The sequence below is a fragment of the Dermacentor albipictus genome, chromosome 10 (genome assembly GCF_038994185.2).
Source record: "Dermacentor albipictus isolate Rhodes 1998 colony chromosome 10, USDA_Dalb.pri_finalv2, whole genome shotgun sequence".
Taxonomy (NCBI): domain Eukaryota; kingdom Metazoa; phylum Arthropoda; class Arachnida; order Ixodida; family Ixodidae; genus Dermacentor; species Dermacentor albipictus.
Window position 1 is genome coordinate 74,928,584 of NC_091830.1, and position 14,558 is coordinate 74,943,141.

Here is a 14,558-nt window from a genome sequence, read left to right on the forward strand (position 1 = left end):
GAAAGAGGGACAAATACCGCGCTGTGAGGGGGAAGGTCAGTATCGGAAGCTACACAGATCCTGGTAACATCATGAACTTTAACGTCGTGAGATGGCATATCGCACAGAACGGAGAACTGAACCTCAGCACGTGCACAGTCAATGACGGCGTGATGGCGCGACAGAAAATCCCAACCGAGAATCACATCGTGGGAGCAACAAGTTAGCACAAAGAAATCAATCGGATACAAAATGTCTCGAATCAACACCCTGGCAGTGCACATAGCGACTGGCTGAACTTGCTGTGCACTGGCTGTTCTAAGCAATAATACCGAAGGCATCATGGTCACTTTCCGTAATTTACGGCAAAGTTTCTCACTAATCACAGATACAGCAGCACCTGTATCGACGAGGGCAAGACATTTGATGCTATCAACAGACACTTCAATAACGTTAGCGGGGGAAAAACGAGGACTTTGATGTTCCGACGATGACGCAGTTCGTGCCTCAGGAACTGCGGAAATCAGTTTTCCGCCTCAGTAGTACTGGCACTGGGCCTACGACGCATGGGTGAGAGTGAGCGCCGACGAGGGGAAGGCGAGCGACGAGTATTGTAGAGCTGTGACTGCGGTGCTGGTATGTCATCAGCAGCGTAGACTTCCGATGGTGGTCGCTGAGGCATACGGTATGGTCGGAATCCGGAGCTGGGTGGTCGCGCGGTGCCCACGAAGGCCGGCAAGCGCCGGCGGCAGAAGCGCGCTACATGCCCCGGTGTACCGCAGGCATAGCATATTGGGCGGTTGTCAGGAGTACGCCAAGGATTTGTGCCTTGCTGCTGTGCGCTGAAAAAGGGAGCGACCTGCTGGCGAGGCGAGGGCGGATGAGAGAACACCGGCTGGAGAGGCGCTGAAGGCGGAGGAGAGAATCCCGGCAGACGAGGCGCCCGTGCAGCGGCTTCAGCATACGTCAGAGGCGCGGCCACGGGAGCCGGCTGACACGGAGGTGGAAGAGCTTCGGTCACTTGCTCTTGAATTACCTGTCGGATCGCTGGAGCCAAATATTGAGAAGGCTTCTCCGTGGTCGGCAAAATCGAGAGCTGTCGCGCGACCTCCTCGCGCACAAATTCTTTTATTTGCGTCAGCAAAGTTGCGTGGTTGTCGCCAATAACCAATGCTGCTAACGAATCTTCCGTAGGCGGTGGGCGCCGAGCTAAGATGCGTTGTTTCCGTAGCTCGTCAAAACTTTGGCACAAGTTGATAACTTCGGCCACCGTACGCGGATCCTTCGCTAGCAACATTTGAAATGCGTCCTCATCAATGCCTTTCATAATGTGTTTTATCTTGTCCTGTTCCGCCATTGACGGATTCACGCGCTTACACAGGTCAATGACATCTTCGATGTAACTTGTGAACGTTTCACCGTGATGTTGCGCGCGCCCCCGTAAGCGTTGTTCTGCGCGAAGCTTGCGCACAGCGGGGCGCCCGAACACTTCTGTGAAACTTGTCTTGAATCTGCTCCACGTTGTGAAATCGTGTTCGTGGTTTCGGAACCAGAGGTTCGCCACGCCGGTTAAGTAAAACAGCACATTGTGCAACTTTGTGACGTCGTCCCACTTGTTATGCTGGCTCACCCTTTCGTAAGATGACAACCAATCCTCCACGTCATGATCATCGGTGCCGCTAAAGATGGCAGGATCACGCTGGCGCAATGCACCGGAAACGATGACCGTCGGAGGCTGGGGTGCATCTTCCTGGGTGGTTTCGTCAGGCATGGTCGCAGCAGTCGGTAGCGTCCGGCTTCGGAGTTCCAGTTTTTGAGGTTACCCCGCAGCTCCACCAAATGAAGTGGGGTTTATGTAGCTCGTTCGAGGGATCGCAGGTAGCTCTAGATACGAGTCCTAGCGCTTCGCACCAACAACCCGCGCTCGTGTCTCGCGCCGCAGCGGTGGCAGTCCGCACAGTGCCACATGCATATTACCCACTACAACTACAGTGCCACATGCATATTACCCGCTACAACAATATATATATATATGTATATATATAAATATCGTATGCTGACGTCACGCACCAACAAAATTTCAAATCGGGATAACCGTCATACACTCGCGTCACTCAGCTGCAGACGCAGTCGTACCGACGTCCTCTTTTTGTGCAAAGTCATTCACGGAATTACTGCGTGTTCGGATCTACTACTAGCTTCTGTTTCACTGCGTGTTCCGCAGAAGACTGCCAGAAAACACGTAGGCCCTTCCACGTTCCTGCCTCGTTCGGGAGACCCTCGCCTCTCTACAGAATGCGAAATCTTTACAGCTGTCACCTTCTCCAGCTTGACATCCTTTAAAACGTGTCTCCATTCTTTTCTGAACTTCGCACTTTCTCTTAGAGCCTTTTTCCAGCTGCGTTCTCCGCCTGACTTCCCATGGTTTCTTGCTCCTTCTGTGTACGTTCTCCCTCTCAGAATTGTGTGTTGTTGCTGTATTGTTCTTCATCATGTACTTGTTCATCAACGTCTTATTCTTGTTTTCTCAGTCTTCTTTTTTTACCTCGTGACTCTTAGTCGTATTTGTTTTACATGTTTACTTTTTTTGTTCCTCTACGGCAGCACCCATACCTCAGTTTTGTTCCTGTGCGCATTCAAGAAATCATTCATCGATTGACTAACATTATTGACGGGCAGTATTTATTGATCGTGCATGTAGATCGGCATTCATCGGACCAGGCTGACAACCTATCGTCGCGCGTTGTAGTGACAGTGACCAACGTGTCTGTGTACAGATGTGCGCCAGCCTCATCGCGTGCATAATATAGTTCAATGACCTTCTCGATCGGGTTTGAGTCTGCTGTTGGGACGCTGCTCTGTTTGTTTGCTATGTCTCTCCATTATTCAATGCACGCCGAGAAAAAAAAAAAGCGCAACACAGATTTCAATATATATGCTGTCATTCCGTGCATTGTACATTAGGTGGTTTGCTCGCACTGTATTTTTAGCATGTCTTACCTTTTTTTTTTGTTCTGTTTTGTATTGGAGTGCACGTGGTATACATACGTAGTATGTGTCATGTATGTTATATCTATATAGTATGTATGTTACAACTATATAGGTAGCGCAATACATACGCGTGCGTTATGTTATATCGTGCGCACGAGTACCAGAGTTTTAAGTATATGTTTATGTATATGTATAAGTTTATATGTAAAAAACGCTAGTTTTTGAGACAATTAGCTGGTGGTGAATTCGTGCGCCAACATCTCCTCTTCATCATGTCGATGATAGTAACAAAGTGTCTCGTTCAAACATGGTGTATTGCCCTTTTTCGAAAGCTTACGCCATACTTGTGCCCCTGTAGCGTTATATGTTCCGCCGTGGCCGAGTTCCTTTCACTTTTCGTCTTGATTACGTACAGTCGCGGACAGAATAATATGGACCACGGGATCTCCGAAAACGTTCAATGACCGAGCAGCCTGTAGCAGTAACCAGTAAAACTGCCCACTACAACGCTGTTAGCATATTCTAGTCGAGGTCCAAAATGCAAATACCAGATCGCGTTGTGAGGTTGCGGAGATATTCAGCTTTTTCTTAGATTTCATGGTCCGTAATATTCTGTCCGCGACTGTACGTGCGCTCACTAGCGTATTTTTCGCCCGTGTTACCTTTCCGGCGGATGGTTCGATTGGTGACGTCACTGCCCACATTTAAACAGCGCAGTTGCACATGGCACTGAGTCGCCGTTATTTCAATCTTTCTATTGCTCTTTGTTTCTGGAGTTGGTGGTTCGTCGTCTTCGTGGCCGGTGATCCCAAGCTTTGAAATGGACCGTCAAAAGACGCGCCGAGGCGCCGTACGAGGCTATGGCGGAAACTTGGAAGGAAAAAGAAAATTCGCTATATTTTGACAGAATAGAACCGGATAGAAATAGAACTAGGACTGGACAAGAATTATAAAAAAAAGAATGCGCCACATAGAAACTAATTCATAACAGTTTTCGACGCGATTTAAGTAGGGGAATGCGGTTGGCTTTCACTGTTTCGGTAGGAGAGTCTCCGATTGTGAGATTTCGTTTATGAATAAACGGACTGATTTCCTTTGCACTCTCTGCGTGACGTAGCATTCTGGACAAGAAAGTGCAAGCGGCAGTGTTAAAAAAAGGGTAATCTACGCAATATAGACAGTGATTATGATAAGATAAGCCCCTAAGGGTGTCAACATTTTTTAGCGGTATATGGAACTGGTTGCATGCATGGCCACGTCTACCACTGGTAGTCTTCCGCTGCGCTCGAGAGCATAAAAAAGGGAAAACAAAAACAATAATTTCCTTGCCATTCCAACGAGCGCAGTTCTAGAGCAGCCTGATCCGTCTTCTCTGTAGAGCGTTCCCTATGAACTATAAAACGTTCCTTTCAATTTGTCATTCATTGTTCATGGGCACCTGTACACAGCACGTATCCGGAAGGCAGACCCTGCATCTGTGACTTTACGCCTAGCACCTATAGCTGCGTCGCTGCCTGCGATGATTGCTTTCAGCAATGCGATGGTTGCTATCTTTTCTGAGCACTTACGTATAGTGGTCGCCATTTTCTTTCGTGCTGACCCTTGGGAAGGGTTGACAGCCCGTATGTCGCCAGCCTGTCAACAGCGTTACATTATTGCGACAAGGACGCGGCGCTGGTCTGTAGTTGGTTATTGCATTTCGTAGCGTAAACAGCCTGAGAATCGAGAGAGCGCTCGTGTCGTACGTGTCCCAGTTCTTCATTGTTCACGGGCTTTGTACAGTTTACAGCGCTGTATCAATGACGTGAGATGAAGTGAACCCTTGCAGCTAGCATAGTGATAAGAATTTTAAAAAAAATTGAGTACAAAAGTGGCACATAAAACAAAATGTGGCGCTGCCGCGTTGTACAGGAGAGAAAATAATGTTTTGTAGCATACGAGGCGAGCTACTCCAACTAAATAGGGGAAAGGTTATTAAAAAAAAAACAACGCATATCGATGCATGTTGGAATCTATGTGAAGTGAACCTTCAGCTGAGAGGTTAGTTAAGTGCTTCAAAACTAACGCCGATGCGCACAATTTACTTTCATACTCTTCAGCGTGTAATCTCATCGAAGGTTTGTTCATCCGTCACAAAGGTCACAAACCTCATTGTCATGCCCTTTTTGTTTGCGCACTACATAACTCACAAGCTTGACGTAGTAGTTCTGCGGAAACCCGCAAGGTTCTCCACCTTGCGGGTTTCCGCAGAACTACTACGTCAAACTCTTGCCTTTGCTTTCTGTTGTCGACAAATTCGACTTCGCCCTGCCATCTGCTAGCCGCCTGGTTAACTCAGATGGTAGAGCGGCTGCCCCGGAAAGGCGGTGGTCCCGGGTTCGAGTCCCGGACCAGGACGAATTTTTCTTCAACTATAAGGCTTTTCTTTCGAGGAATCCGTATGGGTTTCCTTTGTAGCAATTGCTACGAACGGGTGGATGTCTAATTTTCCCTTTATTCAACTCGCAAGCTGTATGCCAAAACACACGCTCCGAGTCACGTGGATGCGCTGCGAGTAACAGCGAGTCGGAGAGGTGTGCGCAGCGATGTCACAATAGGACGAAGGCGATGCGCGATGCTCGTCGTGGGAATGACGGCGACGTCAGCCGGGTGCATTGCGCAGACGAGTACGACACGAGCAACGTTTAGAGATTCTGTACCTCTTTGTGTTGCAGTTGGACGGAGCCATTCTGGAAAATTGGCCTGGGGAGGGGCTGTGCAGCCTCCCCCCCCCCCTCTCACAATGGTACATACCGAATGGCCAAGTCGAAGGAAATGGAAATAAATCGTAGAATCCGCCAAACATAGTTCACCATTCTACTTACTACAAATGTGTTTTAGAAATGCCTGTGAGCAGACAATATATGTTCAGATTTTATGCGCAAAGCTGTTCTGCAAAACAGTTCACACTTTCATATGATGTGTGTGTGTCCAGAAATATATTCCCCAAGATAGCGACCAACAGAACAGCACTCGGTAGCCAGGCAGCCACGCCAAACCCTAAAAAGTAGGCAGGGAAATATGCTTCGCTTTTTTTTTTTGATATGGCAGGAGTCCATCGTAAATAGCGACACAAAAAGCACGCCCGAACAGCTTCCAGGCCAAAGTCAAGCGCACAGGAGCAAGCAGAAAACAGCGTTTTCACCCACACAGCAGTTCGCAACCTTCAAACCAGATGCGTATTTCGATGTAACCCCATCGCGCGACCACGGGCTGCCTCATTTGCATTTCCTTCACCGGCGAATAGTGCTGAACATGTAACAACCGTTTCACAATCCTGTCGTCATGATTGTGTTAAGTACAGCACTAAATTACTAAACGTAAGCACAAGAACCACTTCCCCTTCCCACACATCTCGCGCAAGTGCTGTGTACCTCGTATATAATTTCGCCTTTTAAACGCAGCGCCACATTTGCTTAAGCGTGCGTGGAACGCCAAAGGACCCCACGAAACGGTTGTGTTGCCTGGATAGTGTGTTTACATACAATGCAACGAATTCAAAATTGGTGGTTCCTCTGGTAACGCCAAATACGCTTTGTTATAACTCACGCATGATCATGATCGGGGGGGGGGGGTTTGATCGAGGCCCCAGGGGCGAGTACCATGTCGTATTTCGGATGTGGTCGCGAGCAGTTTTGCGTGTGCATTTTGTGTTCTGTAGCATTCAACGGCTCGAATTTTGTCCAGTGCTGGCTTGTTATGTCATATTTGAACATACATGTTCTACGAGGAAAAGGAGTGCACGATGCCGCTGAAAGGCGCCAAGATCTCCACTGTCATGTAATAATACAGAAAAAAAGAGGGAGGGAGACGCAGCCTACGTTGTGTATGAATGACGATGCTGACACTTCGTGCGATAGAGGGTGGCCGCAGCCAGCATGAAAGTGGCGCTGCCTAGTCAAGGTGAAGGAAAAACGCTTTGTATAAGCATTAACCAGGTTTACGCGGTCCTCTGCAATTCGTACGACAACGCCTGGACATAAGTGTGAGCTTAGTCACTTGTGGTGTGTGCGTTAACGTCTCTTGCGTTTTTACGCGTATATTATTTCTCGTTCTCTCTTCCTGTTTGCACAGTTGCTGCTCTATTGTAACAGTCATGTCGTTGCGATAGCTGGCCCTAAAGCAGCCGCCCCCCTATCGTTATCGCGACATTGTGAACAGCTCGCGCCTAACGTATGTCTCGTCTCTCTTGCGTGCAGTCTTGGGACGCGATGGTGTGGCAGACGGCGGCATCTGGCGGTGGCCGCCTGAGCAGCGGGAGGCAACATGGCCGACCAGCGTGTGTCCCTCGTCGGGGCTGCCCAGCTAGCCGGCCAGCTGCGCACAGACCCTGCACGGGTGAGAAAACGACTCACAACTGCTTCTTTGCTCTTTTGCGCGCACGTCAATAGAGACTTTTAGCCTGTCCGCTATTCCGGCAAACGGGAGCGGTTTGGGCGGATTGCCGGATTTGCGGGGGCATCGCTGCAGCCGCCTGGTAGCGTAGAGTTCAACCAGACAAACACAGAGCTAAAACTGCAGTAACCCTCTATATCCTGCTTTGCTAGTGGTTCTTCAAGGGGAGTATGGTAGCGCGATTCAAAGACGGGACAAGAGAAGACACAAAGGGACACACACAGCGCTGTGTGTGTCCCTTTGTGTCTTCTCTTGTCCCGTCTTTGAATCGCGCTACCATACTCCCCTTGAAGATGCATTACCAACAAGCCCACATTGCAACCCTCGTGTTGCTAGTGGTGCAAATTTTTGACAGCGACGTAATTGTGAACACGATTACGCGACAGTCGAATATTAGAGACATTTAGCGTGTCCGGTATTCCGGCAAGTGCGGGCGGTTTGCCGGTATAGCGGGGGCGTAAACGTGAGCGGCCAGATTGGTGGCGCCAGCTGGTGGCGCAAAGCTCAACCACACAAACACAGAGCTAATTACTATATTCTGCTTAGCTGCTGGCGTAAATATTCGACAGTGGCGTAATCGTGTTCACAATTACGCCGCTGCCAAAAAATTGCACGAGTGGCGAAGCAGGATATGGTGAGTTATTGCAGTTTTAGCTATGCGTTTGTCTGGTTGAGCTCTACAACACCAGGCGGCTTCACCGCTCCGGCCGCTCACGTTTACGCCCCGACCATCCGGTAATTCGCCCAAACCGCTCCCGTTTTCCGGAATAGCGTACAAGCTAAAAGTCTCCAGTCTCTATTTACGTCAGGAGCTAAGCAGAATATAGTATTTAGCTCTGTGTTTGTGTGGTTGAGCTTTGCACCACCAGCTGGCGTGACCAATCTGGCCGCTCACGTTTACGCCCCCGCTAAACCGGCAAACCGCCCGCGCCACAACACCCGTTGCGCAGTTTTGATTGGTTGAATGCGTCGCATATCGTAGCGCCGAGTTTGCTGCCTCGAAATTATAGTTTAGGTCGACGAGGTGTTGCGATGTGGGCTTAGTCAGTCGTATTGAATTCGAATGAAGTGTAGAGCAGCACCGGAGCAGGGATACGAGAAGCGTTGTGTGTCTGTCGCTCCTTGTGCTTGTGTTCTGGTTCTGCGCTACACTTCAGCCTAATTCTACCCGACTTTAGCCGGGAAATTTAACGCACTGCCTGCAGTACCGCTTCTTAGTCGTCGATAATTAAGTAAATGAATTACTAAGTTAGTTACTACAAATTTTTGCCTGAAATAACATTTTCTTTACAAATCTATTCTCCGTGACGAGAAATAAAGGGAAACAAGTTCGTGTAACTGTGCTTCGAAGTTGCTGCATTAACCAAGCAGCCCTTTGTGCTACGCATACGTCTTGGCCGCGTCGTCCTCTCCAGCCACCTGGTAGCGCTGCACTGGTGGCGTTGTCACACCCGTAGAATAGGCGTGCCTAGCGTTTGGTCGCTTTGAGCGACGCGAAAGCGTACAATGCAAGTTCGACACGCAGTGCTGTAACCGCAAGTGTACACTGGTGAATATCAGTTTATAATGGTGGCAGGTCCAACGCACATGTCGGAATCTACGCACAACGAAGCGGCAGTGAAGTGCTGTGCAACTAATTCGGATGCTTACAATTGCGTTTATTTTCATGTGTAGCCTGCAATCCCGTGCGGTGCTTTATAGGCCAGCATATCATCTCGTATGCCTGGGTAGGGCATACGAGTAGGGCTATTTGCTGGGCAGCAGCAGCAGTTCAATGCTTTCATGCCTGATGCCTGGTTGAATGGCTTTTCTTTTTCATTTTTTAAAGGAAAGGGTATAGACTACCCTCGCAAGCAAACAGCTATTATATAAAAAAAAGAACTGAAGGCTGCGTTGGTACTTCTGCGTCGCTGTTCGCCGATTCGACCACCCTTTCAAAAAAAGAAAAAAAAATTACTCACCATCCCAGCTCTGTGAAAGTGGATGTTCAGCGAAGCTGTTGCATAACCATCACTACATCTTCTGAAAGGGCGGGGGGGGGGGGGGGGCTATGCAATGCTTTATTGATATTTCGGATGCTTGTTTTGAGCTTGTTCTTCATTGAAGCTTATGCTGTTCTGTGTGTTGCATTGGGGATTTCAATTCGTGTCTGCACTGTTCGCTTCACTTTGTTGAGCGCTTGTAGCCTCTCCCTTAAGGGCCCCTTACGAGGCCTCGCAGCAAATTTTGGTTATACGCTGGAAGTTGTTACGTGTCCTCTAGGAGCGTTCTGCCGCAAAAATTTTTCAAATCGACTCGTTAATAGCCGAGATGAAATATTTCAGTGCTGCGAACAAGGAGGTTGAAGGTTGAATTAGAAAATAAAAGCTGATTGTTCTCATCGAAAATAACTTCTTTTGAATATTGATGATGTCCTTCCCAATACAGTATTCCAGGATATTCAGATTTCACACTGAAGCCAGTAATACAGAGATACACATAGATATGTATGTGTTCGGCAAAATAAGCCAAGGAGGTTGATTAACTCGTGGGAAGTGCGCAAAAGGCGCTTCCTCGCCATTTTTTATCCTTTATTTATGGTTTCATCGTGCCCCTCCATTGCGGCTTAACCTTCGGGACATCGTTTCGACTGCAGCAGTTTTTCTTTAACCTGCTTGGCTGCGAACCCATGATTTCGGAAGGCGTGCTCCACTGCAAAGCGAGACACTCTCTCCGCTTGCCCCGTCTAGCCTCCGCAAGCGCGATTCCTTCCCTGCGGTCTCCCATAACGGACCTCGAGGATCGCGTGACGCATGCGTCGCTGGCCCCGCCTTCATTTTTTTTTCGCCTCGCTTTTTTTTTTCGGCGCTAAGCGCTTTTGCTGACGGCGTCGCGCGCAAGCTTTTGCGATTCTCACGTTTGCGCAGCGCACGATTTTGCGCGCTGTGCACAAGTGCACATGACTACCGGTATGATTCAGTGCTACACAAATACTGAGGCAGACGCAAGCGGATCGCAGAGCATGGTCACGCGCTGAAACATGCTAGAAAATGGCATAGTTCCGGTACCTGCGAACGTGGCTGCACGACCATGGGAACAAGCAGACGAAGCGGAAGTACATCTTTGCGTCGGTACGAAGTAAAACAAAAAGAACGCGCAGACATTCTGTTTGTCTGTTTTATTTATCCTCTAAACTTCAGTTCGTCAATTCAAGCAACAGATCACACAAATAACAGACGTTGCCTTGAGGAATTCTCGAAGTCACGTGTTTCTATGATTGATGTCACACTGTGGACACGAGTACGTAGGCTCAGGGACGCGAGTACGTCACCGTCCGGCTTGGAGCGCAGCGACCGCGAGAAGGGAAAACGTCGTTCGGTTTGAAATTTCAGATCTTTCCGCAGCCCGTAGCGAAGTAATATTTAGCAGACACGATCGTTAGTGCGCATTGTGTGCTGTGTGCTTGTCAGCTCAAAATGGCCAAACCTAGTGAGGGGCCCTTTAAGGGGGTATGATCCCTTGCATTTTTCCTTGCTTACGAGGGTGTGAGCCGTTGCTTACGGAGGTATAAACATCGCTGATGATGACAGATGCTTGTTTTAGGCTTGTTCTTTATTGAAACGTACGCTGTTCTGTCCCTTGGATGCTTGAGTCCTGTGAATGTATGCACTGTTCGCTTCACTTTGCCGAGTGCTTGTAGGCTCTGTATCACGAGGAGAACGAGCCACTGCATTTTTGCTTGCTTAGCGGGGCAACGGAGGCCCATACCCAGGAAGGTACTGCCTGGGTAGGCGTACTGCCCGCCTTGAGCACCCGTCTGTAATAGAGAGCGTCCTTTCCACCCTGACATCGACGACTCAATCTACTACCGCCAACAATTCGCCTGCTTGCGGCAGCTGCACTGGCGTTTCCTTCGGGCAGAGGTAGAGAGCTTGAAACTGCTCCTGCAGTCTGTGACTGCCCTCCTACCGAAGGACAACCCGTTACGCGTCTCCTGATTTGCGACAGGTGGCCCCGGCCAAACAGGGCAGTCACCATGGCTAACCTCCGGGGGAGCTTTCGCCGCCGCCCGAAGGTGCTGCAGTGGAACGCGCACTCACTGCGGCGGCGTCAAGCTGACCTCTCGGAGTGCCTCCTGCAGGGCGATTACGACGTACCCGCGCTGCAGGAAGTTGGTGTGCCGGCTGAGGTGCTCCGACTACCTGGCTATATCGGGTATTCCAGCGTCACGACATGCTTCCTGGTCTCTTGCTCTGCGGCTCCTTGCGTGGACGCCAGTCAACCGCAAGCTGCCCCTCGCTGTGCGGTCTACGTGCGCTGCTCCACCCCTCACGCTGAGATCCCGGTTGCTGACCTGACCAGTGGACCAATAGAACGCTGTGCGGTGACCGTGCTGCTCGGATCTACGGACACTACTGTGACGAGCATATATGTGCGCCCCTGCCACCCCTGGGACGCTCTCTGCCTGTCTGAGACAAGAAAGTGTGCTCTGCGGCGACTTCAGTGCACATCATACAGTCTGGGGTAGCCGCAGCTGCAACACCCGCGGCACCGCTTTGGTAGGTGCTACACTTCAGGCTGTCCTTGTCATCCTAAGCACTGGGGAGGACACTTAGGTGCGCAGGGGCACCCGCAGCTTAAGAACAGCCATCTACCTCAGCATTACAACAGATCGCTGTTCTTACACATGGGCTACGGCTCCTGACACTTGGGGATCCGATCACCTTCCCGTCATGCTGACGCCCTCGTCTGCTCGGTCCCCCAGGTCAAGTTCCTGCACGTTGATCCACTGCAATACCTTCCGGCAGATGCTCGCCAACAATTCTAACGGGGATATTATACGGACAATTAAAGACAGCGCAACGCCGGCCGCCGTCCGGGCGACCACACAGCCAGCCCAGCCCCTACCGGATCTGCGGCTGCTTAATCTATGGGCCGCACGACGGCAAGCAGCCCTGCAGACCAAGCGGCCTGAGCACTGAACTGCCGCCCGGTGGATAAACGCCGTCTGCCGACGGCAGGCCAACCTGAGGCGTCGGCAGAGTTGGCAACGCGTCTGCTCAGCCATCTCAGGTGCTCGTCACACTTCGAAGGCGTGGAAACTTCTACGATTGCACCTGCAAGGTCCAACGATACGCCAACCAATTCTGGCCGTCGCGATCACCTTGAAGATTGGCGAGTTGGATCTTGCAGAGCGACTAGCGGACCTCTTCTCATATCAGTCCCGGGCGACCCTTGTTCCACTGGTGGACCGGAGCAGACTCCAAACCAGAACTTCCTGCTGCTTGTTCAGCCACCATCCTTCCTGGACAACGGAGCAGATTGTAGCCCTGTGCGACCAGCCTATCAGTCGCCACGAACTCTTGGCCGATCTGGGACACACAAAGCGACGCAGTACACAGGGGTTGGATGGTCATCATCACCATCAGCCTGGCTACGCCCACTGCAGGGCAAAGGCCTCTCCCATACTTCAACTACCCCGGTGATGTGCTAATTGTGGCCCATTAATGTGCTAATTGTGATGGTATCACATTCCAAATGCTTCGGAACCTGGCTCACCCAGAGAAGGACCGGCTGCTAGACTTTCTTTCACGACATATTGTGATCTGGCTGCCTTCCAGAGGCATGGCTGAGGGCTGTCGTTGTGCCAGTCTTAATACTGTTAAGAACGGCCTGTTGAGGTGCAAGTTTTGCCACTGAGATGCGAGAGCGGCGTCGACTTTTCCTGGAAAGCCACCGCCACCCTCTAGCCACACGGCGTCACTAAGTCTACTGTGTGCGAATAACAATACGCCGCGTCCTCGACCATTTGTCGCGGGATTGCCGAGATGAGTTCGACGAACAAGGCTTTGTGACTGAACACGCCACCGCCGACCCGGTCTGCTGTGAGCAAGGGAGTTCCCGGGGGAACGTAGTTGGATGCCCCTTCCCACGCACCGTTCCTGACGTAAGCCCCAAGTTCTGCGAAGACCGTCTGTCCTCGGTGGGGTCCTTGAAACCGGTGTGCGCGCGCGCGCGCGCGCGTGTGTGTTTGTGTGTGTGTGTGTGTGTGTGTGTGTGTGTGTGTGTGTGTGTGTGTGTGTGTGTGTGTGTGTGTGTGTGTGTGTGTGTGTGTGTGTGTGTAAGCCCTCCCGCTGAAAGGCGGCTCGTCTACGATGACTGATCGAACGGTTCCCTCACCTAGAGATCGAGGGAGGACCGAGTGTTTATAAACCGCTGTTTTGCGGCTGCTCAGTAAACTTTCTCTCACAGTCATGCTAGACTGATGAACTGCAACGTCCTTATGTAGACACTGTAAATAATCCCATATTCCTCGTTCTCGATGAGAAGCAGTCCTTCCCTTCAACAACATCCTCATCGTGGATAAGTTGAACGACGGCATGGGCCAGCTACCATCTAATTCATGCCCGACTCCAATCTTTACAATGGGTTACGAGCGGTAGGATTGACCTCCCAATCCTCACAATACCGGGAAAGTCTGCCAAGGCGCTCACCTCCTACAGGCCCGTGTCCCTCACCTCAGCGGCCTGCAAGGTGCTGGAGTTTGTAGCATTAGCGCGCCTCGAGTGGATCTCACGAGCTCTCGACTTCTTCCCGGAACAGCAGACTGGGTTCAGTCGTCACCGGTGCACTGCTGACTCCATCGCGCACGTCGTATCATCCCTGGAGGACGCCAGCGGCTCTGGCGAAGTGGCACTCCTTGTGCTTCTTGATGTGAAAAGCGCTTTTGATGGCTTGCCTTACTCGGTCATTGAGTGCTCTCTGGTGATCTTGGAGTAACGGGATGTCTCCGGCATTTTCGTCACGGACTTTCTCACAGGGCGCTCGCTTTGCGCAAGGGTGGGAAAGACTCAGCTCCCCACGACTAGTCTTTTCCGGAGTGCCGCAAGGATCCGTCCTCAGCCCCCTCCTTTTCAACTTGGCGCTGGCTTCTCTTCCATCTGCCATCATATCAGACCTCCGACATCGTCTACATTTCCGTATACGCTGATGTTGTAGCTCTGGACTCGGGGTCTCACTAGAAGCTTTCCAGCCGTTCGGTCCTGCTTGCAGCGAGCCCTGTATGAAGTTGTTTCCTACTTCCAGACTTTCTCCGTATCGTCCTCAAAGACGGGGAGGCCCTTATTGTCCACCCTAACGTGGCCATACGCCGACGAACAGCCCCGATTGTGCTG

At 50.7% G+C, this 14,558-nt stretch overlaps 1 protein-coding gene across 2 annotated transcripts in view; it reads left to right on the forward strand.

Moving 5' to 3' along the window:
• LOC135898878 (dual specificity protein phosphatase 8-like) overlaps positions 1-14,558 on the forward strand; it is a 134,765-nt gene that overhangs the window by 79,556 nt on the left and 40,651 nt on the right. For both annotated transcript variants that reach the window (XM_065428073.2, XM_065428063.2), the window contains exon 2: positions 7,209-7,347. In XM_065428073.2, coding sequence (XP_065284145.1) covers positions 7,276-7,347 — 72 coding nt within the window. In that variant the 5' untranslated portion in view covers positions 7,209-7,275. The remainder of the gene's footprint in view (positions 1-7,208; positions 7,348-14,558) is intronic.